At 40.2% G+C, this 27,785-nt stretch overlaps 2 protein-coding genes across 2 annotated transcripts in view; one reads left to right on the forward strand and one right to left on the reverse strand.

Moving 5' to 3' along the window:
• LOC139442016 (exportin-1-like) overlaps positions 1-16,606 on the forward strand; it is a 30,101-nt gene extending 13,495 nt beyond the window's left edge. The window contains exons 9-25 of the mRNA XM_071222769.1: positions 255-413; positions 595-792; positions 1,181-1,319; positions 1,435-1,538; positions 1,817-1,894; positions 2,220-2,376; positions 2,744-2,907; positions 3,268-3,402; positions 3,813-3,917; positions 4,029-4,214; positions 5,183-5,305; positions 6,059-6,130; positions 6,288-6,363; positions 13,072-13,326; positions 13,703-13,865; positions 14,208-14,304; positions 14,613-16,606. Coding sequence (XP_071078870.1) covers positions 255-413; positions 595-792; positions 1,181-1,319; positions 1,435-1,538; positions 1,817-1,894; positions 2,220-2,376; positions 2,744-2,907; positions 3,268-3,402; positions 3,813-3,917; positions 4,029-4,214; positions 5,183-5,305; positions 6,059-6,130; positions 6,288-6,363; positions 13,072-13,326; positions 13,703-13,865; positions 14,208-14,304; positions 14,613-14,759 — 2,358 coding nt within the window. The 3' untranslated portion in view covers positions 14,760-16,606. The remainder of the gene's footprint in view (positions 1-254; positions 414-594; positions 793-1,180; positions 1,320-1,434; positions 1,539-1,816; positions 1,895-2,219; positions 2,377-2,743; positions 2,908-3,267; positions 3,403-3,812; positions 3,918-4,028; positions 4,215-5,182; positions 5,306-6,058; positions 6,131-6,287; positions 6,364-13,071; positions 13,327-13,702; positions 13,866-14,207; positions 14,305-14,612) is intronic.
• A 1,315-nt stretch (positions 16,607-17,921) lies between these two features.
• Positions 17,922-27,785, reverse strand: part of LOC139442566 (uncharacterized) — a 34,038-nt gene continuing 24,174 nt past the window's right edge. Inside the window, exons 10-15 of the mRNA XM_071223396.1 lie at positions 27,051-27,370; positions 23,308-23,465; positions 22,425-22,618; positions 21,123-21,204; positions 20,228-20,337; positions 17,922-18,779 (exon numbers count right to left, since the gene is read on the reverse strand). Of these exons, the coding sequence (XP_071079497.1) occupies positions 18,756-18,779; positions 20,228-20,337; positions 21,123-21,204; positions 22,425-22,618; positions 23,308-23,465; positions 27,051-27,370 (888 nt within the window). The 3' untranslated portion in view covers positions 17,922-18,755. The remainder of the gene's footprint in view (positions 18,780-20,227; positions 20,338-21,122; positions 21,205-22,424; positions 22,619-23,307; positions 23,466-27,050; positions 27,371-27,785) is intronic.

Raw genomic sequence — 27,785 nt, forward strand, 5'->3', positions numbered from 1 at the left:
TTGATTCAACTTTTAGCAGTCTGTCAGAAGGACCTTTTTATCATAGCTAGTTGTCTTTTTCTAGATGCGGGGCAGTGGGCTAGCTAGCCTAGAGGTTAAAGTGTTCACTCGTCACGCTTAAGGGACGGGTTAGATTCCCTACATGGGTACAATGTGTGAAGCCCATTTCTGGTGTCCCCTGCCGTGATATTGCTGGAATATTGCTAAAAGCGATGTAAAGTTATACTCATTCACTCTCACTCCCTCTCTTCCAGATGCTTCCTGTTGAAACCAACATCAGAGATGCCTACCAACGAGGCACTGATGATGAGCAAAACTTCATCCAGAATCTGAGTCTGTTCCTGTGTACATATCTTAAAGAGCATGCTCAGTTAGTGGAGAAGAAACCAGAACTGCACCAGCTTCTCATGGAGGTAGGTGAAATGCTCTCTCTTCACATATATCAATTGCTATCTGGATACTATCTGTCAGTCTCAATACCAGAATTACAGTTAGAATTTCTTGTCAATAGTAGTAATGTTAAACTGAAAACCAGAAGCACTACAGTATTTGGTAAAGAACTCAATTAGCACTGTTTGACCTGTTTGTTTACAGTCCCTTCATTATTTGATACGGATATCTGAAGTTGAGGAAGTGGAAATCTTCAAGATTTGTCTGGAGTACTGGAACTCCCTGGCAGCCGAGTTGTACAGAGAGTCTCCGTTCTCTGCCAGCACGTCACCATTAATCATTGGCAAAACTCACACCGAGATGCCTGTAAGAAGGCAGCTGTACAATCCAGTGTTGTCAGAGGTTTGTACAATATCCTTTGAAGGAACAAATTTGAATTTTTCTAACATCACTATTGGTCAGATCTTAGAGAGGCCTAGTGCTATATATTCTATAAACTGTGTTCTACGGCGGTAGCTTTCCCCAATGGTGGGTTATTTTTGTTCCGGTTCATGACTAATTACAGATAAATGAATGCATGCAATATATTGTGGTACAAATGGCAATACATGAATTATCATTGAAAGCAATAACAATACGAAAGTCAGGCCAATACCCATCACTTGCATCAAAAATGAAAACTGTCTGTTTCATGGAAATACCTGATTGGACACACCTTATTCTGTCCTGTAATGAGTACAGAAGATTCCCCCTATAAAGGCCTGACTTTATTGAAACTGTTTACTTCCAGGTTCGTTTGGTGATGATATCTCGGATGGCTAAGCCAGAGGAGGTCCTAGTGGTAGAGAATGAGCAGGGAGAGGTGGTCCGAGAGTTCATGAAGGACACAGATTCTATCAACCTGTACAAGAACATGCGAGAAACACTAGGTAAGATAATCTTCATGTGCCATGAAGGTTGGATCCTGTGCAGGCATTTCAATTATAGTGTTTTGTAACAAACTTCCACATAACTGTAACTGATGAAATGGTTGATTTGTTTCAGTATACCTCACACATTTGGACTACACAGATACAGAAAATATCATGACAGAGAAACTGCACAATCAAGTTAATGGGACGGAGTGGTCATGGAAAAATCTCAACACGGTGAGAAAACATGAAAGAGAGACTTGTTTGTTTCAGTTTTATTAAGTGTATTAAAGTTACATTAAGTAAAACATAAATAAATCTTTGAAATATATATACTTCAAGATAATTGTTCATGAAATCAGTATCACGAGGCATGCAGTTCCAATATGTTCTTTCATTTATTCAGTTCTCCTTCGTTATTAACTACGCAAGTAACAGCTCAAACATGCTTCAACTTGACTGATTTATGTGTCAGAGTTCAGTGTGATAACCCTTTGTATAATGCTCTGCTACAGTTATGTTGGGCAATTGGATCTATCAGTGGGGCCATGCATGAAGATGATGAAAAGAGATTCCTAGTCACTGTAATCAAAGTAAGTGATTTTATTGTATGAAGGTCAACTGAATTGTCCAATCATTTGTTCTTGATTTATGTGTGTCATTTATATGCTAAACTTCTTTGTTAGACATTAGTTGCCACTGGTGACAGCTGTTCTCATGTTGGGTGACAGTGTCAAATTATCCTTTTCATCATTGTGATGTGGATTCCTTTCCTTTGTTGATGTACATTTTGTTTGGACATTAATGTAAGAACACTACAATATAATACTGTAAGCAATCAATTACGTGTCGCACCTCATTGAAAAAGCCAGATATCATTTTTACTTATTTAACTGAACACTGAAATGTACTTTTCAGGATTTGTTAGGTTTGTGTGAACAGAAGCGAGGCAAGGATAATAAGGCAATAGTTGCCTCCAACATCATGTATGTGGTTGGGCAGTATCCACGCTTTCTGAGAGCACATTGGAGGTTCCTCAAGACTGTTGTCAACAAGCTGTTTGAATTCATGCATGGTAAGGTTCTTTGGTATAGGCTCCATCATTCTGTAAAATATATGGACAGTTTAGAAGGCAAAGTGTTTGTTTTCATTTTCCCATGGAACTCTTAACCGGCAGACTTGATTACATCGAGAAATATATTACTTTTAAATATGTCATCATGTACTCAGCAGTAACAGGATATTACATCTGCTAAATGTTTTAACATCTGTAGGAATGAATTAATGCAGTTCTTCAAATAAGAGGGAACATTTATGTTCCTGACAAGAATCAGTTCACTAGCAGGAACATTTCCATCATCATGATTAGTTTATCCATGCTTCGTATTAAAATATAGAACTTACATTTATTTATTTTTTGCTATTTTGTGATTTTATTACAGAAACTCATGATGGTGTACAAGATATGGCCTGTGATACGTTTATCAAAATAGCCCAGAAATGCCGGCGTCACTTTGTTCAAGTGCAAGTTGGGGAGGTAATGCCTTTCATTGAGGAAATACTAAATGGAATCAACACCATCATCTGTGATCTACAGCCTCAACAGGTGAGTTGTCCTGACATATTATCACACAGTACTCAGATGTCAGTGTTAGAAACTGGCAGTAGTCCTTGCCAAACTGCCCCATAGTTAAGGTATCATAAGGACTAGTGGACTTAAACAATTAGTTCTTGACGCTGGATGTCAATGAAATTGTTTGTAGTTATGGTCGACCGACAAATAGCAGGCACAACTACACTGGTATTTTATATGTTGTGTATCTTGGCAAATAGGTAAACGTATTTATGCATATGTTCAGCACTGTTTCAAAAGTAAAGTACGAACGAGAGTTTAAGACACCTGAATGTGTGACTTATGTGTGCAGTTTCAATGTGTTGAATTCTGACTGTGTTCATCTGTTCACAGGTACATACATTCTATGAGGCAGTTGGTCTAATGATCAGTGCACAGACGGACCAGGTTTCTCAGGAGCACCTGATTGAACGCTACAGTCTCCTACCCAACCAAGTATGGGATGGAATCATCAATCAGGCCACTCAGGTAAGTTATTTGGGCCACACCATTTAGCTTACCAGGACCAAGTATGAGCTTGTGACGTGCTGCATTGTCTGCCCTAAGCACTGTTCATTTTATTTTTATCTCGGACATGACTGAAAGGAGTAGATATTGTCTATAAAAAAACAACTATAAAAAAGGTCACATTGGACAGATAACAGGAGTGTCACATATAAAGCATTTCTTAAATTCAAAAGATTTTTTTTTATCTGTGGTAAAGGTGAACGAGTACTTGCCAAATACCTTCACATTCTCTGTAAAATTGAGCTTACTTGTACTTAGCCGTTAGCAGTTCTTTGCCAAATAGTGTACTTTTCTTTGGATTTTAAATAAACTCATTGTATTTGTCTACAGAAAAGATGGGATTGCTTATAGTATGATGATCATTCTTTCAGAATGTTGAAGTTCTCAAGGATCCTGATGCAGTGAAGCAGTTGGGAAACATCCTCAAAACGAATGTTAGAGCATGCAAGGCATTAGGGCATCCGTATGTTGTACAGGTTGGTTTCATTTCATATCCCTTCATAAGTTGCTCTTGAAAGTAATGTTTGATATCAATGGTGATTGCTTTTGTTTGGATGAAGTACTTATTTCTGTCTTTTTTGTTCTAGCTGGGTCGTATCTACTTGGATATGCTGAACGTGTACAAAGTGATGAGCGAGAACATCAGTAGTGCTATAGCCACAAATGGAGAGAGTGTTACAAAGCAGCCACTTATTCGCAGTATGAGGACTGTGAAGAAAGAAACACTCAAATTGATATCAGGCTGGGTCAGTCGCTCCAATGATCCACAGATGGTAAGCATAAACATGAAAAGGATGACATTGGTTGCATGCATATTGAAATTAGTTATTCATCCATTAATCGGTCATAGGTTGTCCCTGTTCAACTTCTCCCAAATGCATGGTTCACAGGCATTGGCTTTTGAAACATTTTAGGGATCATAGATGACCTCCGTGTCAGCTGTTACTTAGCTCCTGAATCTGATCACATGACCCGTGTGAGCTTATTTCTTTGCGTTTCCTTAGTCTGTCCATTTTAGACATTCTTTCTGCAACCGCAAGAGCCTATGCCACAAGACTTCATGAATAATTCAAGGAGAGTCCTGATACTATTTATTGTAAAACAGCTTTTTTATAAAAAAAATATAAACTAAAGATGATTCAAATGTGGAGTGTAAAAGATTCATAAGAATCTCCTTAACTTTTCCGATTATCGAGCTAAAATCACGTAAAAGTTGCATATAAATTAGACCTAATAAAACATCAAAAGAAATTGATTAGTGTTTAGAAGTTGCAAACAATGAATTAAAGTAATGAAACGCAAAGCAAAACCAGCAGTTCCCATGTTTTCCTAACAGACTGAAGATCTGCATTCACATAGACCAGTTCTCATTTTAGATTTCGTTTTGCAACTAAATATTATTTGCAAAACCTGTTCACAATGTTTTTACTGACAAAGCAAAAAACCATACTGACTACTGACTTGAGGGACCAAACATTAACTAATGCAGACTTGTTCACACACTTAGCAATGTTATCTTGAATAATTCCAATACTATTTAGAACCTTTGCTTCTGTAGTATTTTGTTCATGGGTAAGACTTTGTGTGTTGTCAGTTATTTATTCAGTATGTGGTATGCAATAAAACATACTTGGCTTTTTGTGTTTATGGTTGAACATGAGCTATATGTCACATCAGTCACATTTTAGACTTAGTATTTTATGATTTTACTGTTCATATAGTATATCTAATTGTTTAACAGGTGGCAGAAAACTTTATTCCACCATTGCTTGATGCTGTTTTACTCGACTACCAGAGGAATGTTCCTGCAGCTCGTGAACCAGAGGTCCTCAGTACCATGGCAACCATTGTCAATAGATTAGAGGTATGACACTTGATTCCACATTGAAGCCATGTGCTGATCTTTGTGTAGCCTTGATTCAGTTCTGGATGGGGTACAGTTACATTCCTTGATGAGATCATGCAGCGATCACTCAAATTTGGCAAGACGTTATGTCAGTAGCAACATCATATCTAAGGTAATTGTCCATTCTTAGCCATTCCCTATTTTCCAGTATGACTAGATTCAGGGTTATACTATCTTCATTGTTTTTCATTTGATTTTGAAAAAGAACATGATTTTCCATTCTTTAGGAACTTTCTTACCTTGCCAGAAGTACTCATTCGGAGTAGACAAGTTGAAACTTTTCATAGCTATATTGTTATGACACAGACAAAATGATCACTAGCAAAGCTTTCTAAATGCTTTTAGGCTCTTCTAAATTGGAGAACAGATAACTGAAGCTACTTTTATGAAAACAATCTGTGATATTTAGCCAATTACAATAAGCAAACGAAGTATGATTTATGAGAGTTTGAAGGCCTTGATCATTACCTTTAATGCGCCTTCTGTGATTCTGGCATACCAGAGGAAGCTGTATTGATAATTTGAATGCACATGTTTCATTGCACGTATGGATCAAAAGCATAGCCCAAAGTGATCTCTGTGATGCTGTAGACTATTCCAGCCACTTGATTCTTCCTGCTATGAGTCTTCTTATAAACAACCCCAAACTGATGCCAACATGTGGTAATGCTATGATACAATGGTTTATGTTGACTGACATTTCTTTTACAGAACCACATAGCCAAGGACATACCACAGATCTTTGATGCAGTTTTTGAATGTACACTTACCATGATTAATAAGGTGAGTGAAAGTTTTTTATATCAGTCAAAATTTAAATGGCTACATCTGAGTGAAAAGTTTTTTATTCTTGGCCCTTGACCGTATGCCATTCTTGTTCCATTGTATTGCCTTTTCAAATCTTTGATGTTCTTTCATCCTTTCATTCATTTCTTTGCAGGATTTTGAAGAATACCCCGAGCACAGAACAAATTTCTTCCTCTTGCTGCAAGCTGTGAATTCTCACTGCTTCCAAGGTATGCCAAAGAAACAGATATTGATTAGATATGCATTGTTAATTTGGAATTCTGAAAACAGACAGGTTTGGTGATAAAATCTGAGTAGATCATAATGTTAAGTAGGGCTGTGATGGTGTACTCGGGTTATACTACAAATCACAAATGTTCGCATTCCTTTCTGACTGCACACATTCCTTTCCGACTTTTATGTTTGAGTAAAGATCAAGCTTCAGTCAACTTTAGTGTATGCATGATCAGATCATGTTATACTTGTATTTAAATATTTAAATAGTTTTTACCAGGGCTCTCGTAAAACAATTCCCAATTGGTAAATTTTTTACTTATCCTGCATTACTCCTTAATGCATTCACTGCTTACTTACGACAACTAGAAGGACAGCCTGCGAAGGTCCTGGGTGAAGAAATAAAGTTGTTGTTCTCAAGTCCCAATCAGTGGCCTTCCGTCGCTGTCCTGTGACCTTGATGACACCTAAGGTCATCTTCACATCACTGCTTGTCGCAGCACAGCTAGGACGTGTCCAAGCGGAGCTCTCCTTTTGGATTAATTTTAGACCTTCAGTTTGTCTACAATCTTAAAAATTGATCTGCGATGGGTGATGTATTCTTTTCATATTACTTTCACCATGTTGTGTAGTTTTATGTGAATTAATTAGGCGTGTAAAGACTCTTGTCTTTTTTCCCGCCAAAATAGTGTTGTTCGCCGCCATTTTGAATTGTGTTACAATCGTTTGCCTGCCAAGGTAGTCATATTGTTTACAATTCTCAGCTACGTATGTATAACATATTCTTATGTTCTTAAATACTACTAGCTTTGGCGTAACAGTGAGTTGCGTATACTCAAATTATTGTATACTTTTTCAACTCGTTAAAAATATGGTTGCCGAATCTACGGCATTCTTCCAGTCCCGCTTTATCAACAATTCTTTTATTGCGTACCTATGTTTATGCGATTAAATAGGTTTTTGTTGGTCTTTTTGGTTTACATTGAGTTGCGTATATGAACTATTGTATACTCTTGCAACTTGTAGTTTTGCCGATAGATTATTGTTCAATTCTATGGCATTATTCCAGTACCGCTTCATCAACAATGGCGTAATTGTGTAACTTATGATTGAGCGTGGTACTAATTGTCGTGGGAAAAATCTTACAAAGATTATCATCCACGTTGTTTGGTCTGTACGCAGATGTGCTCTCCAAACCCTAAATGAAAATATAAATACCCTTGGTTTACATTTAGTTGCGCATACAAAAAGATTGTATACCTTTGCAACTCATAATTTTGCCGATAGATTACTGTTCAATTCTACGGCACTCTTCCAGTATTGTCTCATCAACAAGGGTTTAATTGCGTAACATACCTTTGAGCATTGTACTAATTGTCGTGGAAAAAACCTAACAAAGATTATCATCCACGTTGGTTGGTTTGCGCGCAGATGTGCTCTCCAATCTCTAAATGTAAATAGCCTTGGTTTACATTGAATTGCGTATATAAAAATATTGTATACCCTTGGAATCCGTATTTTTGCCGATAGATTACTGTTCAATTCTACGGCATTCTTCCAGTACCATTTCTTCAATGGTTTAATTGCGTAACTTATGTTTGCGTGGTGTACATATTGTCGTGGAATATTCGCCCAAAGCTCTTTATCCACGGTTCTAGGCATGCACGTAGATGTGCTCGCCCAAATTCAAAATGTAATTTTTGTGTAAATCTCTAATCCAACGAGTTTACTATATAAAAGCAGATTACTCACAATCATATTTTGCAGTTATTCCGTCGTGAGACGAGAGGAATGTCACTATCGCAGAATAGCGAATGACATGGTTCGGTCATTACCACCCAACCGTTATTATCAGCAGGTATTATGACGCCTGTGACTGCAGAAGTACACCATCCACCGAAATCAACAATACCGGAGGATTTTGTGAGTATCGTAACTGCTCTTATTTTTTCAGCCGCCGGACACTTCCAGATACATGTATGTTAATCTGTGAGGTCGGCGACAGCACCAGCGTATCAAGATGCTATGATGGGGGTAGATTAGACGCAAGCCTTGATCCAGTCAATACTTTTGAGCTTTGTGTCTGATTTATCTGCGCCGAGCGCAGCACTTGACTACAACCCAAGCACTTCTATTACGCAAGCGACGCACGATCAGCTTAGCGCTGTTCCAACATATCCAGCATAGACATGCGCCGAGCGCAGCGTCTGACTGCTACCCAAGCGCTCCTATCACGCAAGCGACGCACGATCAGCTTAGCTCTGTTCCAACATATCCAGCATAGACCTGCGCCGAGCGCAGCGTCTGGCTGCTACCCAATGCGCTCCTATTACGCAAACGTCGCACGATCAGCTTAGCGCTGTTCCAACATTCCAGACCTGCGCTGAGCGCAGCGTCTGCGTACCAATCAAGGTCTCTACAATGACGTTAGCCCAAGGCTTACAGTGTACTCGGTTACGTAACCGGCACATGATCAGCTTAGCACATGTACCCGATTGGGAAGCAAACCATCTCGTGTCAGTAACGCCCTCCCCTGATAACAGGGTAAATAAGAGGGACACCACGAGGTCATTGGAGGAAGACTTCTCCAAAACTCACTTTTGCTCCGTCATTTAAGCGACCAATATCGTCAATGTTTGCAGTGGATCAGAATCTATTAGAGGATAACCCTATCTGAATAGATCACTTTCAAACTATCGTGTTTTTCCTACAGCGTCAGTTTGACCACAGGAAAATTCATCTTGAGACCGTTCTGACGGAGATTACCGTTACACCCAATACTTTATAGCATTTCCAACTGAGATGCTGGTTTCAAGGGCAGTCTATTACGTCAACCTTGGTCATCTACTCCCCTGTTCAACGAACAGATCGCAGACACGCACGTCAAGTTCCCAAAAAGCTTGGAAAGTCCAAGCGGGCTGGCAAGTCAGGGAATTATAAGCCTTGACGCGCGTTTCTCAGGGAAGACCAGCATTCCCTTACTGAGTAGGTAGTGGCAGAGACAAGTCTCAAGGACGATTTCGTACTTATCGCACTATATCATGGTGTCCGTATACGGGTAGAGATAACCCCACCGTTGACCACAGTTTGATTGGGAAAATCCAACATTGATATACTGTTGGTAAGAAGAGTTGTAGAGTGGGTTCACAACCCAGTTTTTACACCGGGGTTTTATCCTCACACCTACCTGGTACTCATGAAGGACCCAGACAAGATGAGAATGATCCACAATCTCTGTGTTCAACGAACGTTTGACTCTTGATCAGTCTCGACTATCCATCCCAACCGTAGACTTTTCAGGTCCAGTTCATTGAGGTTCACTACCAATGGTAGTATTTCCCATTTGACATGTCAGTGACACTTATGGCTATTTACAGGAGTAATGAAGCCAATAACTATCTACACGTGACGAACACTTGGTTCGAGTCGTAGATGGAGGGCGATCTACTGTATCATCAACACATGTCAATAACTGGGATAGACAATCAACGAGACGAAGTCGGGAGTATTCTCCTTCCTATTGACTTCAGTTCATAGGAGACCTGTTCAAGACAGACCAGGATATCCTATCTGTAACCGAGGGACAGATGGCACAAGTTTCTACTTCTTTTTGTCATCTACTCTACACCAACCACACACACTTCGCCAGTGGCAAGTGTTGCTAGGGTTAATCACCTCGGCACAGGAGTTAACTAGCATGGGCCGCTTACAACTGCGACCAATTCAATTTTTTCCTGAACCCTTACATCAGGAGTCAGGATCCACTCAAGGCCATCACTCTACCGACTAAGCTAGAGCCTTGCCTCAATTTGTGACGTTGAATGTCTGCGGAGTCTCTTTATTCGGGTTTTCCCCGAATACACACCTGTTTGTGGACGGCCCCTTTCAGGGGTGGGGTCTTCACTTACAAGACCAGATAAACTCAGGGCTATGGCCCGGCGCTCAATGGAAGTGGCACACAAACAACTTGGAGTTGGAAGCTTTAATTCTGGCTATATCACATTGGCAGAATCAACTACAGTTAGCCCGACTCGCAATATCCACAGACAACAGCACTGTGGTGTGGTGCCTGTGCAATCGGGGAACAACACACTCCCACTCTTTACTTCTAAGGACATTCAGATTTGTTCCATCTAGTGGATCGGCTGTGACTAAAGTTCATAGTTCAGCACATCCCCGGATGTAGAAACAGACTGGCCGATACTTTATCACGTCCAGACAGGGTGGCTCCCACCGAGTGGAAATTTCTCACAGAAGCATTCCAGTTACTGCTTCAGGAATTCAGGCAACCAAACATTGACTTGTTTATTACTTGCCTAGGCCACCAACTCATGACGTATATCTCCCCGTTGCCGGATCCGCAGACTTGGGCGGTGGACGAGTTCAGTATCACTTGGGAAGGGCAAAAAACTAACACTTTTCTGCCACCACTTTTACTTCCCAAGGTGATACAGGGGATCAAGGAGACAAGGTATCTCGATCTCTCCTTTGGTCGCACCCTGGTAACCGGCGAGAGGGTAGTTCGTCAAGCTCGGAAAAATCTAAAACGATTCACTACCCCTCTCACAGTGGTCCAACCTACTCATCCACCCTCAACAGAAAATTGCCTCACCCAACGTCTGCACGCATGGTTCGTCTTTAAAAGGCGTTTAAGTGCGAAGGGTTATTTCGACACGGGCAGCAAAGCTATAGCTTTAATTCATCGTTACTCTCCCAGAGACGACGATGACAAGTGGGGATCACTTGAGACTTTTTACAGGGAAGAAAAGAATCAAGACCCTACGATTGCGTCACAATTCCTAGAGGAATACCTCCTACATTGCGTACCCAAAAACACTTGGAAGGTAGCACCATTACTACGTAATTGGCTGCAATTATCTTAGTGTTGGCCGTTTCCGGAAAATCACAATGTGATTAAGGTCACGGAACTACAGGCCATATTATGCTCATTCAGGCTTGAGGATCAGAAGGCCAAGTTCCAGCCACCTGATTGGGACTTGAACGTGGTACTTCGAGGTTTGCGAGGGCCCCCTTCGAGCCCCTCATTGCATCCTCATTTTCAAGCTCCTTCCCAGCGCGTGACACCTTCGTTACACTCTCGGTATAGTATAGAGAGCTCCGCGAACGGGCTATCGCTGTGAGGAGCTTGGAAATCACCAAGGAAACAATGGTTTCTCTTGGCATTAGCAATGGCGGTACGGGTGAGCGAACTACATGTGATCGACTCAACCCGGATCCGTTTTGAGCATGGGACGCACGGAACGGGACATCTAGGGTTATGCTGGGATTTTATTGCTAAAATCTACTACCAGGCCAACCCGACCGTTCCTTCACCATCCCACCGATATCGACTAGTGTGGGAATCGTACATGGTGAAGTTCTCCTGGGCTCGGTGCGAGCAGTTCGAGTTTTCATTCGACGCTCCAAGACTAGGAGTTCGACGAGGAGTTCGAGGAAGCGGTCATTGATACCCGTATTTACTTTGTCAACGACCGAAGTTAGTCTCATAATTGCAAACACCATATCTCTATGGTTACGTGCAGTAATCCTTCAGACATACGAGATCGCCAACCGGAACTCGCCGAGAGCGAATTACCCTCAAGATCTCAAGGTGTCAGCCTTACCAGGGCTCAACACGGCACTTGTGGTTTTGGAACAATCACGGAAGGATATTTCTGGAGATTCGACACATATTTTCGTTAGTCATAACCTTCGCGTTGGGGCTCTCGGGGATGTCGAAAACGTTGGAAGTTTGGCCCTCTGGTTGTTATCCTGTAGGTTGCCAACCCCTGACGCAAGTAATGAACTCGCCCTATACAGAGCCAGTCAACTTCCATGTGCAGTCACTCAGTCGCCGCCAGTGGAAGAATATTATCTTGTTTGTCAGCGACGGCTCGATGACGTAGTAAGTAAAGAATTAGCTGAATAGCTATTATTTTCTTTATTACTATGCGTGTATATATAGAGAATTTCTCTTTAATTCCTATGTTCAATCTTTTTGATTTTTGAACAACCCTACCGTAATGGCGTTTTGTTTCTTTCTGAACTTTTCCGCTTCACGGTTTATCGACCAACTGGTGTCGTATTGTAGGGTGTGAATTATTGAGGTTTCTGTATTCTGAAGGTTTACCCACCTCCAAACCGTCCGATACAGATGCATTAAGGAGTAATGCAGGATAAGTAAAAAATTTAGTAAAATCTAAATATTTTTTACATTTGTATACTTATCCTGCATTACTACGCTTAAGGCCCACCCGTCGTAAGACTTGCCTCCCCACTTTGGCTTCAGAAACCTCAAAAGTATGTTTTTCTAAGAGCTTGGGCGACAGGCAGTGATGTGAAGATGACCTTAGGTGTCATCAAGGTCACAGGACAGCGACGGAAGGCCACTGATTGGGACTTGAGAACAACAACTTTATTTCTTCACCCAGGACCTTCGCAGGCTGTCCTTCTAGTTGTCGTAAGTAAGCAGTGAATGCATTAAGGAGTAATGCAGGATAAGTATACAAATGTAAAAAATATTTAGATTTTACTAATTTTGTACAAAGCTCTTGAGACATACAGCGCATATTCCAGGTACGGTTGGGTAATAGTGGGTCAGGTACCCAGGTAGTACACGTGGACTCGTCCCAGTCCTAATGTTAAGCATCTCATCTGAACACGTAAAGCAGCACTATGATATTGAACTTTCTTTTTCTCCTCAGCTCTCCTTGCTATTCCACCAGTACAGTTTAAGCTTGTGTTGGACTCAATTATCTGGGCATTTAAACATACAATGCGGAATGTGGCTGACACTGGACTAGACATTCTGTATGTACTGCTGCAAAACATTGCCCAGGAAGACAACAATACACAGAATCCTCAGGGCAAGAGTGCTGCTCAGAGCTTCTACCAGACCTACTTCACAGACATCCTACAGCACCTGTTTTCTGTTGTGACAGACAGTTCTCATACAGCAGGTAATTCTTTAATATAAGGGCTTTCCATTGCATTTCTACGTACATCAAAATGGTATATACACACCTATTTTTGGAACAAAGTTTGACATTGGAAAGCATTGTCCTAGTTGTGGACAGTTAACTAGAACTTTACATGTCTTAGATTTAATAGTTGCAACTGGCAGATTCAGGTGGGGAGTGGCAGGGTTTACATGCCCTACTTTTCAGACCTGTAGCGGGTTTTTTTTGTCCACTTAACACTTAACAACAAACCTCCTTTTTCAAAATCCTAGAGTCTCCTCTTGGTAACATAGCTTTTGAGAACAATTTTCAACTATTCATTACTTAGTTCAATGTCTGCTGCTTCAAATAATATAAACACATTTGTTACTTTCAGGGCTAACCATGCAAGCAACGATACTTGCCTACATGTTCAGCACACTGGAGAGCAGTAAAATCACTCTTCCCCTCAGCCCTAATATGCCTGCCGCACAGAATATTCAATACGTCCAACAGTTTCTCCTCAACCTCCTCAAGGCTGCTTTCCCACATCTCAACGAGTAAGTACATGATGAATTGCATGTGTATGTTCCACAACTGTCATAGTGTACACATTGTCATAGTTGTTCTCTTCCTGTTGGGGGGAGAGGGGAGAGGCTCCCATTATCCCATGTGTGTTTAAAAGAATTAGAGGATTTGTGTGGATACTTTCATTAAGTGGTTTGTGAATGTCCTGACTCAATTATGTACAGGCCACCATGATATTGCTGAAATAGTTCGACTGCAGAGTTAAGAAACATTCACTCTTTTAACCGTGTTAGTTTGTTTGAATCAAAGACAGTGGTGATCTGATGTGATTTGAATGTTTCAGTCATAGTAATTGTGTGTGTTTTTTATTTCAGAGCTCAAATCAAACTCTTCATTGAGGGTCTGTTTAGTTTTGATCAAGATTTTTCAGCATTCAAAGAACATCTAAGGGACTTCCTGGTACAGATCAGGGTAAGAACTAGTCATTTATTTCATGGTTAACCTTTTGTGTTGATTTCTGTCATTTTAGCTCAATTTACATAATTAAGTCCTGGGTCTAGTTGCCCAAAGTTATCTTAGCGCTGTGACAGACTCCAATACCTTAACGTGCAACGTTAACGTGCAATAGTTGTGACACAATAGCAGCAAACCTCAAGGACACCCTTAATTGGACACTTCTAAATTGTAGACCTTACTCTTAGTTGCTTTTCTAGATCAAATTGGTAACAATTTACAGATATCAGAGCTGCATTATACATTTACATTGTTTTCCTTTACAGGAGTTTGCTGGCGAAGACATGAATGATTTGTTCTTGGAAGAAAGGGAAAATGCCATTAGGCAAGCACTTGATGAAAAGCGCAAGATCCAGAGATCTGTGCCAGGTATCCTTGGACCACACGAGATTCCTGAAGAGATGCAAGACTGAAACAGAGTTTAACTGCGAAAATAGAAATATGAGCAGGAGCTCACATACAGTCCGGCCACACAAGCCATGATTGGTTCCTGAAGACAAACTGGATCAGATGCATGGAGCAACGCATGCCTTTGAATAAATCACCATTTCATTCATGACTGCTGTGTGTGACTGAGGACATCCACTACAAGACAGGAAATTGAACAGTTAGTGTGTCTAAGACTGAAGGCAGCTGTTGTTTATGTAAAATTCACGGAAACCGATGATGCCTGGTGATTGGAGAAGTTTGAGGAATGCTGCCTGGTGTTTGACATGGAGAGTGAATGTGATATGTTGGAGTGGCCCAGTTGTGCGAGAGGGAGGTTGTGCTGGGCACTTGTGATAGATATTCCTGTATGTACACATTGAACAATGGTGTGCCAGATCTGATCATCTGCATCCTTCCTTCATTGTATTGCACCACAGATACATATTTTTATTGTTACTACTTTTACACAAGTTGTTTGTACTGGTGCTGAATGCGAGCAACGGAGAACTTGGAATATGATGAGGGGCAGGTACAATCAGGGCTCCTACATCACACAAATCTAGCCTGTTGCGGTGCCGTAAGCACACACCACATGAGACTAAAGAAGGGTCAGGACCACATGTTGCTATTAAAAGTAGTGTCATGGTTGACCCTGACTAGTGAAGAGGAACATTGAAATAAGAACGTGTTGTGCTGTTGTCCTCTCTGCCATTGTATAAACATGAGACCGCATTGTTTGTTTCTGTATATATATTTGGTGCCAAGCAAAAGACCATGATGACAGTAACAAGTTCTGCATTCGGTGTTGAATTTGGTTGTACTCTGAACCAGCTGTGTTCCCAATGTGAAACAAGGGACACGTTGAGAGTAAGTAGTAATGTATCTGCTTAAAAGGTTGAAAGAAAATATCATGACATCAGCAACATCATTATGAAACCAATACCAATGGTAAGGACTAATATATGAATTGGGTATGACTAATAAGAGTTTACACAACAAAGATGTTTGATGATCATTTAGGGTCATAGTGATGTTGCCACAGTAAATTATCATGTGATGACATCTTGGTTTTCTAGCTGAACTGTTTTGACTGCATGTTTGGCTAATACAATCAGCCTTCTAATGGTGTTAATTGTTGTATGTTTTGCCAAATGTGCAGTGGTAATGCAACATTTATATATATCACAAACTTTTGACGATCCCAACATGCCTAAAACAAGGGAAACAGTACAGATTGTCTGAAAACATAAAATTACAAATATATCTTTAGTAGTAAAAGTCTCAGATTAAGTTGAGAAAAGAAATTATTCGCTTTTATGGATTTGTCGACCCCTGGAGAGTGGTTTTATTTCTTAATGTCACTGAATGGAAATTTCTTCAAAAATTGCTTTTGGGCAAGAAGCATGTACTACCTCCATCTGGAAGGATTGACTATGGACCGAGTATATTTGAAGCACAAATGAAATATTCATGTGTCATTCAGCAGTGTGAACATTTTGAGTGCTAGAAAAACATGACATCAATTGTGACTTGCCGTTTAATGCTTTTTGGTCAGCTTACCACAGCAAGTGAGGTACTGGGTCCATATTGTCAATACTTTCTTGATTTAAAGAAAACAATCCATGTAATCATCTTTGATCAGTTAGGAGTGCTTCTATAAATGCTTCAATGAAGTGAACATTTATTAATTCAATCATCATTTAATACTGGATATTGCTATATTATCTGAAACTGTGCAGCAGAGGGTATCAAACAGCTTTATGAGTTTTCTTCTGACAGAGGAGTAGACTCCTGTAGAAGTTGACTGAATAAAATTTATTTGATCTTGGTAACAAAATACTTCATTGTGTTTGTTGTGCTTAATCAGTTCAATGCATACAGAAGTTGAACTTCGGGTGTAATGAAATGGTGTTGGATCACAGTGCTGGAAAAATGTATCCTATTGAAAGGATCCTTAATGGATTGATTGGCTAAGTGGCCTTAGAAGATATGTCTCTTTTTAGGTTCCTAAACTACCCAAATCCACTTGTCATACTTTCATAATCGTATCCAACTTGACCCTTCTCTTGGTGTTAGAATCGTACCTGTTTTTGTAGGTTTCTTTAACTCATGTACTTTTGGCACTCGGTGGGTACCTAGGCCCCCAGCCCATATTGGAAGAACCCTCAAAATTTTAGTCTTGCTGGGTGACTTGGTTGATTGTGTGTCATTGTCCTTTCAACAAATATAATGTTGCTCATATAAATCACTGGTTTGTCAGGCCTAGACCCAATTATTTAAAAGCGGATGTAATATTGCTTAAATATAGTAGATTGATTGTGTGGTGTAAATACAATTCAACTACCACTTTCTACAACTGATCAAAATACTGACACTATTTCCATCCATCAGTGTCGGTAAAGAACAGAAGAGGTCTGATGTCTTGGCGTTTCAGGGCCACATGGAAAGCTTCATATGATTGGCTTTTGTGTTATCTGGTGATCTGTCCACTGTTAGGGGAGAACAAGTTTGTGCTAGACCAGATAAGCACTATCCTCCCAAATCCCAAGTAAAGCTGATAGTGGCAAGTGAAATACTGCTCAAAGCTGCTTTAAACCCAACTCGATCACTAGTTGTAGTGGCCAGTTATGTTTTCACTTGTACAATCCCAAGATCGCTCTGAGTAAGTCAAGGTCATAGCCAGGTCACCATGAGAAGGCAATGATTGGTCCAAAGATGAACCTTGACTCAGTATCTCCAGCCCAATAAATGTTATCAGCTTGAATCATTTCATGTACCTACTTCAAGAAGATAAAAGCAACACTATGGACTTAACAACCATCTTGAATACCTTACTGTTATTGAGAATAGGTGTTTGCCATCAAGGCAAGTACTATGATTTAAATATTGAGGAATGTTCTGATAGATTTGACATCTACAACACTATCCCGCCATCAAAGCAAGTACTATGATTTGAATAATCAGGAATGTTCTGATAGATTTGATATCTACAACACTATACTGCTTACAATATTCGCTGGTAATCAAAGCTGAGCAATATTATCGTGAACTGATACTTCTTTATTGGCCTGATAATTCTGAACCAGTTCTCAGTCCTTCAATTTTGCTACAAATTGGAACTGAACAAAAAAGACAGAATATGTAAACAGAGTACACATAGTCTTGTTCAAGTAAGACAAGCTACAATTCAGGTTTACAATATTCCTCTGGACTAACACATATTTCTAAACCTCTGTATACATATACAATATTATATAACATCATTAGGTGCTTCAGTAACATGATCCTGAGTAATTATTATTCACCTTAATGGATTTGTGGCCCCTCGGAGAGTCATTTCTTCATGTCACTAAATGAAAATTTCTAAAATTACTTTAAGGAAAGATGAGCAGGTACTACCTCCATCTGGAAGGATGACTATGGACCCAGTATATTTGAAGCACAAATGAAATATTCATGTGTCATTCAGAGCAGTGTGTATCTTTGTACTCGTGTGAAAATTGTGAGTGAAGGCAAAACCAAGTCGTCTATGTGACTATTTTGGCTCAATACAGTTGGTCAGCTTATTACAGCAAATATGGTACTGGGTCCATATTGTCAATACTTCCTTGATTGAAAGAAAAATATCCATGTAATCATCTTTGATCTGAACTGAACAAAATAAGACAGAAAATGTAAACAAATGGTCTTCAAGTAAGACAAGCTACAAACACAGACTATTGAAATAAGGTTTATACTAGTCCTCTCGACGAAAACATTGCTAGGCCAGTGTATACATGTACAATCTCATGTTAAGCATAACATATCATTACTTATTTGAGCAATATTATGATCCCAGCTATCTGTCATGACCAATATTCTCAGCCAAAGGCAGATTCTAGGTGAAGGTCCCAGTATGTACATCCAGTAGTAAGTTCCATGATTCCAGAGATAAGGTAGACCGGACTGCATCTACCATAATGTATCTGTAGGGACATCCTTTAACTCATATTGTCAATATCCAACTGCAAGAAAAAAGAATGCGCATGTCAGATGTTCTTTTCTTGATCTTGTTTGGCAAGTACTCGTTTTATGGATCCACGACCCAAAATTTCAAATGAGGTAAAACATTCTTTTTCTTTCTGACAAATCTTCACAAAAGTTTAGCAGGTCAAAGCGAGCAAGTTAGATTTTTATTTCTATTTAGGTCCCAAGAGAGTCTTTATACTTAAAAGGTGTGTTAGGTTTTACTGCAAGTAGTCCTGTAGAATACTGTAAATTTAGCTTTGTAAAGTGGGTGGTCAACAAACCCTTATCTGCCTGGGAGAGTGTTGAGATTTACATATCCTTGTTCTAAATGCTGTTTGATTGTGACCAAACTGTGATCAATATTGCGGGACTATTCAAAGTGGTTTGGTCACCTGGTATGGAGGATAGTAGCCTAATAGTGTTTGCTCAGCTTGGTTGATGCATGTCATCGATCCCAATTGCGTGGATCGATGCTCATGTGTTAATCACTGGATTGTCTGGTCCAGACTCGATTATTTACAGACCGCCGTCATATAGCTGGAATATTGCTGAGTGCAACGTTAAACAACAAACCAACCAACCAACCAAATCATCTTGCAGGAGACCCAGGTTAGACGCAATGTGTGAATTTCATTCCTTGGTGTTGTAACATTGCTTTAATACTGGTGCTGCTACGAACTCACTTCAGGTAACTTTAGGAACACTAGTATACCTTCATGGGAAACTAAGTTGGTACAGGAGGTGTATTGTAAATACACAATAAATATTCTGCAGCCAATTTATAGCTATGTTAACTGTTACTTTCAAAAGATTTGAGCTAATCCATTTTGAACACAATGCCATTTAGAGTGGTTAAATGTAACATGTTATATTTGGGATAACACTTTCTGAGTAAAGTAAAGATTCTCGTACCTGTTTGAACCCACACTGCCAGAGTGAGGCACCTAATCACCAGCACACAAAGTCAGCGATCTATCCCACTCAGCCACCGAGGTTTCCACATAAATTAAAGTCCGACAACTGGTAGTCTAGATCACATACTTTGTGTACCCCTCTGACAAGTGTAAATTGGTCCCTCACTCTGGCAGTGTGGGTTTGAATCACGAATGGGACTCAACAAAAGAAGTATGAGAATCTGAACTTTACTCAGAAAGTGTTATCCCAAATATAAAATTTGTTATAATCCATTTTGATTCCCTTTTATAAGAATTGGAGATCACTCAGCTGATATTAATACCATGCATTATGACAAAATTATGAAATTTGAAACTCGCCACATAATGGAGATGTTTGCCTGTATATTATCAAGTCGAGACAATCCAGATTGTCCAGATAGAATGATGCCGTGAGCAACGATCCGCGCCTGATCCATAAAGGCGCCCCTAACAAAGGATGTATGAAAAGTAATTCCTTCACAACTATTGGTGGTTGCGGATGTCCTTACCTTGCAATGATCATCAGCAGGCTTGAAGCCGAACACCTTGCCAAAGAAGTAGAATTCCCCATCCAAGGCTTTCTGAATGTTCTCAGCCTTCCTGAAGCCATGTTGCTCACCTGTGGAGAAGAAGTGAAGTCATGGAGATCCAGACTAAGAGACTGGATAGTGGATAGGGTGTCTGTCCAGAGAGCAGAATGTAGGTGGTACAATCCCATGGCCACATCACACCAAAAGATGTCTTAAAAATGGCGGATTAAGGGGATAAAACAAGGACTGATAGGCTCGGAGTCTCTCTCATTTGTGCATGCATGTGAATGATAGATTGAGCATTGATCCATGCATCAGGGTACAATCACTTTGAGCAGGGGGTGAAAAAAAGCAAATATCAATGAGGCTCAATTTGAACTCAACATTATACATTCTATAAACATCAGACTTACTAAGTCTGGGATAGGTCCAAATTTACTACCCAGGTACCGGACTACCTATTACTATGCCCTACCTGGGCACCAGCTACAGGTCTCAAGAGTTGGGTACAAAATATCTGAATGGGAATTTTTTTACTGCAGCAATTGCAAAAATTATGCAGATACACCTATAAAACCATGTCATCATGCAAACACTGAAGTTGATCGAAGCTTTATGTTTACTCAATCATACAAAAGTGAAAGGGAATGCATGCATAGACCGATAGAAATGCAAACAACTTGTAGTGTAACCATAGAGTTTGTAATGTTATTGTCGTTAAACAGTGTCGAGACTAACCATGGGGCCGGGTAGTCCTGTGGTTACCCAGGTCCTACTCTGGACCCACCTGACCTGAGGATAAGAGTTACCCGTCCCAGCCCTAGGACTTGCATTAGCATGAGACTCACATTAGCATCAGCGTGGACCTCCTCACCTTCAAACATTACAAGAACTGTGGGAAGCTTCTTCTTCTTCACTGCTTCATACATCATGACGGCCTGATTAGGAAGCACAATCTGTGAACACAACAACATGGGTCTTCGTCTTGAGTCAAGTCAAGCATTTATCAGGCAATGGGATGGTGTCTTGTCTAATTTCATTGAAATATAACCAAGTAAACTCAAACTGCTGCCAGTACTTTAAGCCTAGTTGTCTGGGAATCAGTCCCCGAACAATAAAAAAGCACTGACCCCAGCTCATTATTGTACATACATGATAGTGATAAACAAACAAATTAGAGATCACTTCATCACAATTCTCAGTCAAAATATTTTTATATAGGGAACCTACACCATGATTACTTTATGATGTAATGAGGTGAGGTGAGGTGAAATTGGGTTTAACGTCGCGTCTAAGATTATTGCACTTATATAGCGACGTGCATGCACGTGCGTGTGTGTGGCTGCTTGTACTAGTCCGGACTGATGCCGATTTATAGTGCTAGCCCACTGAGATACCATGCCGCAGTTTTACATGAATACCCCACTCAGAAACAGTATACTGACTCCAAGCCAACCAGTCCTTGTTTTAGCCCCTTAATGCCGAGCGCAAGACTGGGTAACAACAAGTACCAGCTTTAAACGTCTTTTGGTATGACGTGGCCAGGGATCGAAATCCCGGAACTCCCACTCTCCGGGCGGACGCTCTACAACTAGACCACAGAGGCGGTCCTACTTTATAATGAAGTATTGTCGGCATGACTGTTCATGTCAAAACAATTTCATGAGATAAGAGTGACACGCAGAAACTGTCCGAAATAACTGCCTGCCTGCCAATGGGAGGTGACTCTTTCTGGCTGCATGAAATTTGTCCCCACCTGGCCGACTGTCTGACAGATAAATTTAAGACTACTTATGTATTCAGTATTCCTTGTAGATTCTCAAGTAATTGTTTGCATTATTTCGACTGAATCAAGACACGATATTCTCTTACTTTATGTGATTTTGCTCATACTATTGTCGGCAATTCGTTATTAAAGGAAGTAGCTACGCTTTCATTGGCCAATCTAGTCTTGATTTTAGTGTATTGGGATTGATATTAAGACGAATAATCAGAAGTATTTATTAGGGGCTCGAAAACACAGTGCACAAGGATACACTTAAATTCTATATTGTCTGAATGCGGGCAGGTAACTTTGAAGATGGGCAGGCAACATTTCTGGGTCACCTGCCCGACTGTCTTGTTGGGTTATTATTTCAAGCAGTGGATGCAGAGCCTCTGACAGATCCCAGCTCACCTTATCCTCGTCTCCCTGGAAGAAGGCACAGGGACAGCTTAGATTCTGCACATAGTTTATTGGGGACCGTTCCTTGAGGAGCTTGATGCCGGACTCCGTCAATGGCGCCAGTAATGTGTCAGTGTAGCGACTCTCAAACTTGTGTGTCTCCTCTGCCAGTGCCAGGCAATCGGCCACACCGTAGTGACTTGCACCTGATTTAATAACAGGCATATACTCATGGAAACAAACAAGGGAACAACAAAATTGGCCGAATACCATTTACAGTTATGCCAACCAATCAATATCTGTTTTATCAAACATAATTATGTACACTTCACTTATCAATTACTATAGTTTTGCAAAGCTTTAATTGTTCAAATGACAGTTACGCAAAATGAACGATGTTTTCAGAGTAATATACTCTTCTATCCATGATATAACTGTGTAATGATATCAAGAAGAGGGGCACCAAAAATGGGCTTCCTGGATTGTTCCCATGCCATGAACCCAACCCAGATCTCCTGTATGAGAGAGTGAGTTGGGTTTAACACCGCTTTTAACAGTATTCCAGTTATATCACAGCGTGTCAGCTTGATGTGGGAGTAAAGCCAGGAGTGGTGCAGGTCTCAGACGTTTACCACTTCGGTGAAACCCACAAGCATGGGTATGGTGCTGACAAACCTAGATACATAATCGGGGCGAACCGGGATTCGAACCCACAATCATGGGTTGCTGGCGTGCCCAAGGGACACAACTCTGCACAGCAAATCGCGGCGCTTTAGACGACTGGGCCACCCATGCCCCCTCTTCTGTATGAAGAGGAAATGCTTTAGGAAAAAGCTGCTCCTGCATCAAGAGACATTCAACTCTCTTGTGAAGGACACTGAACATGTTGTTGTACCTGCATGGAAAACTTCTTTCCTGAAAGTGAGACAAGCAAGTGTTGTGTAGCCCCCAGCCGACCCGCCATCAATACAAAGGCGCTTTCCGTCCACACGCTTCTTCTCGGCCAGATAGAGGGCGCCACTGCAGCAGTCTTCCACATCACAGATGCCCCAACTGCAGAATGCACATATCACTCATTATAAATACAGAGTATCCTCGGTCTTTGAGATTTTACACATTCACTGAACATTCGGGGCAGTCAACGGTAACCCTAGTCTTTGTCTCAGGTGAGGTGAAATGAGGCTTAACGTCGAGTCCAAGATTATTGCACTTATATTGACCTTTTTCACACTTCGTCAACAAGCCATGCAATCGGGACAAACTGTGACAATTTAACCATCCTGGTACATTTATCGTAAGTATTGAAATTTGTTTTCCTTACAACGATGATAGCATGAATTTATTTCATCTTGTGATCTGACAAAGTTAATATTTTCAAGTCAAGATATCAACTTTAGTCAACCACAAGAAGAGATAAACATTTCATTTGACAAAATAAATTCAAGTCTTATATTTTCTTTGTGATCTTCATGACCTTATTCATAGGTGTGACAAAACGTGATATTTCACCTGATTTTAATAAAAATCTTATTTATTTCACTCTAGCGAAAGTATGTTTTCAGACTAAACAAAGTATTTCATGATTAAATACATACCGGTAATACAAATATCAAAACGTGTTTCATTAAAACAAGAGTGAATTTCTGTGTGACATTGATATAAAGAGCTTTAGTACACTGTCATTAAATTGATGCATCTGTTGAGTTTACTGTTTACACAGAATATACTGTTTGAGTTTTAGACACATGAATTGATGCCTTCAAGATTGTTCTAAAGTAGCATGTAATGTTACACACTGCGATAATTTTCCTTAAATTTCTCTATTTCAGAAGAATGTTGTTTTCTAAATAAGCAATATTTTGAGAGAAGGTGAATATGCATTGTTTATAAAAAAATTTATTGAAGTAGAAATATCATTACAATATTATTGAATTATTCATTTCAGGCCAGCATGTCAACACAATTAAGTACTAGTATCCGGTGATGGATGTCTGGAGGAGCTTTCTGCTGACAGTTTCACACTGGTTACAATGTGCGTCCTGTCAAAGGACGAGGAAGTGAAAAGCCATATTCATTCAATCAACAAATGTGCTTCCTGTCACATTTCACTTAAATAGGATGAGGAAGCCTTATTCACTCACAAAACAACATGGCGAATATTTATCAGACACTAAAAAAGCATATTGTACCATTTGTTTACAAGCAAGAAAATTATTTTCTCCTGGAATTTAATTAGATGCTTTTGACTGACAAAGACACCCGGTCCATGTTAAGTTTTGAAAACTGATATTGTGAGAAATAAAGACATGAAAATTTTGGTTGTTATTCTTTGTTAAATATGAGAAATCCAGATTGTTCCATCAACATAATTTGTACCGATACATATATTTTATCTTGGCTTGATTACAAATTGTAGTTGATCTTTTGTTACTTTATCTGTACTCATATCTGATCAAGACATTTTCAAACTATTCAGGATAAATGTATTAGTAGCTTCCTTTTGATATACAATTACCTATCATCATACAGGATTAGGTCAGGGTGTTCAAGAAGTTGGTGGTTGTATCAATTCTTAAATTTCTTAAATTTCATGCATTATTTATATTTATCAATATTTAGTTTCCTTTTAACTTATTTTAAACAGTTCACACATCATTACTTTTGTCGTGCACGGTGCAATCTCAATCAGCAATAATCAGTTAAGTAATTGTCATTGTAAACACTGAATAGAGTTATCGCCCCTTCTGAATATTTATTTTGACACATGAATTATTTTGTGAACTCATTTCATTTACATCGTAATATGTTAAGATGAAAATCATAGCAGAAAAAGTGTCTTTTGTCAACTGGACTCAGGGCAAAACGATAGTGCGTTGTGCAGCAAACACCACTATGAAACGTGAAATAAACATGATCTCGATCTCGAGTTCGCCAAGCCACGCATTGACTGAGCAAATTTGCAAAAGTACACTGATGTGTTTCATGTTATGCGGTTCATTTACGACACAAAACTTCTGTCATTGAATGTACTGTCACATTGTACCTATATGCCGATGAGGTTATGATAAAACAATCTATTTCTGAAATACGTATCCCGAAATGCACCTTTCAATTCACTTCCGGGATTCTGACAGCAAAATGCTAATTCCAGTGTATTACAGGCATATTTTAGTTGGACCTCATGATTAAATGTGAAATATCTTCTGTATTAGATACAGAGGATACCATTTTTTGTTTATTTGAAATGTCCATCAGTGAAATGCACAACATGCCGTCTGTTCCCTATGAGCTGATGCGACTCACACTGCATGGAGCTATGCTCTCCAAGCCTCGTTTTTGATCCAAGATGGTGAAAAAGGTCAATAGCGACGTGCATGCTCGTGTGTGTGTGCATGGCTGCTTGTACTAGTCCGGACTGATGCCGATTTTTGTGCTAGCCCACGGAGATACCATGCCACAGTTTAACATGAATACCCTACTCAGAACCTATATACTCTGAGGCAACCTGTCCTTGTTTTAGCCCTTTAATGCCAATAGCCAGATAGGGTAACAACTAGTGCCACCTTTTAACGTCTTTAGGTATGACACAGCCGGGGATCAAACCCATGACCTTCCGCTCTCCAGGCGGACACACTACCACTAGACCTCGGAGGCTGTCTCTTTGACTCTTTGTCTCAGAAGTTCCTAATGAATATATACAGTACAATGGTATCACAATAGTGTTTTAAGCTGAGGGGATTCCATGTTGGAATCAGTCCCCAGCATCTCATGCTTAGTCACCAGAGCTGAATAATATAAGGGCTGGGTGGTCACTATGTCTGATGCTGTGTCATCATACACTGACGGCGCTGATCACTGCCAACAATATCAACCACTCATGTGTCTCTCACTGACTTATCTACAGTCCATGGGATACAGCTGGAATATTGCCAGCCTCGCTACCAATAACGTCTAACCCACTGCAATAAAGCCCTGTCAGCTCAACACAGAAATCACATTTCATCCTTGCAAGCAGCATCCGCTATCAAGGCAAGCTTCAGCAGTGTACTAGGGATGGACTGATTTGAAAAGTGCATTCCTATGAATGTATTAAAAAATGTGTGATATCTGTATTCAACCAAGTGAGGAGGATTTACACATTCAGTGAAAGGACAAGCAGATCCATTTCTGCATCTTAAAGTCACACGTGTATGATTACAGAAATGTTCAAAGGGGGGAGTGAGTGAGTGAGTTGGGTTGAACACCGCTTTTAACAGTATTCCAGTTATATTGCGGCTTAATCTGCGAGGAAAGCCCGAAGTGATGCAGGTCTAAGGCGTTTACTACTTCGGTGAAACCCACGAGCACGGGTATGGTGTTGACAAACCGCGAAACAAAATCGGGGCAAACCAGGATTCGAACCCACAATCATAGGTTTCTGGCATGCCCAAGGGACGCAACTCTCCACAGCGAATCGCGGCACCTTAGATGACTGGGCCACCCGTGCCCCCCAATGTTCAAAGGGAGTCATCTCCTACATCATTATTAAAAACAATTTCTTAACTCAAAAAATCCCATGCTATTTCAATCCCCTACAAAAGCTGTAATGCTATTTGTGTTTGGATTAATAAGTCTGCAGTAAGATGTCAGTCAACTCACTTTCCACGGAGTCGATGCCTGTACTTCTTGCCATAGCCCGTACTGCCGCGGTAGTCGACTGTCAGCACTGCAAACCCCCGACTGGTGAAGTACTGTATTTGAATATTGAGGGTGCTCGAGTACTTGGCTGTGGGTCCACCATGGGCCTTTACCAGTAATGGAGGCAGGGTACCCTCTGGGGCTACAAATTCTTTGGATTTCGGGGGGTAAAAGTAACCATGGGAGACTTCACCATTAGCAGTGGGCCATGTGATTGTCTCAGGAACGCTGAAATATCCGTTGTCGATAGATAGTTTGCGGGATTCATGAAGAACATCAACCTTTGAAAAGAAACCAACATAGTCTTTTAGCCAAATGAACTATATGTTGTATCATCCTCAATCAGAGAATTTTTAGGGAGGTTATCACAATTTTAAAGGTACGGTAAGGTGAAATGGAGTTTAACGTGTCCAAGATTATTTCACTCCTACAGCAACATCTATGTACATGTGTGTGTGGTGGCTGCACTTGTCAAAACTAATGCTGGACTTAAAGTGATAGACACAGATTAACATGGATAAACCACTCAGATACATACATTATACAAGCAGGACAGTCTTTGTATTATCCCCTTAAATGCCGAGCGCTAGACAGGGTAATATTCAGTACCAACTTTGAATGTATTTTGGCATCAATGAAAACCCCCTCTTCCACCAAATTTCCAAAATATTGAAAACTGAACACATCTAAAGCTGT

The sequence above is a fragment of the Haliotis cracherodii genome, unplaced genomic scaffold, assembly GCF_022045235.1.
Source record: "Haliotis cracherodii isolate W230 unplaced genomic scaffold, xgHalCrac1.p SCAF_5, whole genome shotgun sequence".
Taxonomy (NCBI): Eukaryota; Metazoa; Mollusca; class Gastropoda; order Lepetellida; family Haliotidae; genus Haliotis; species Haliotis cracherodii.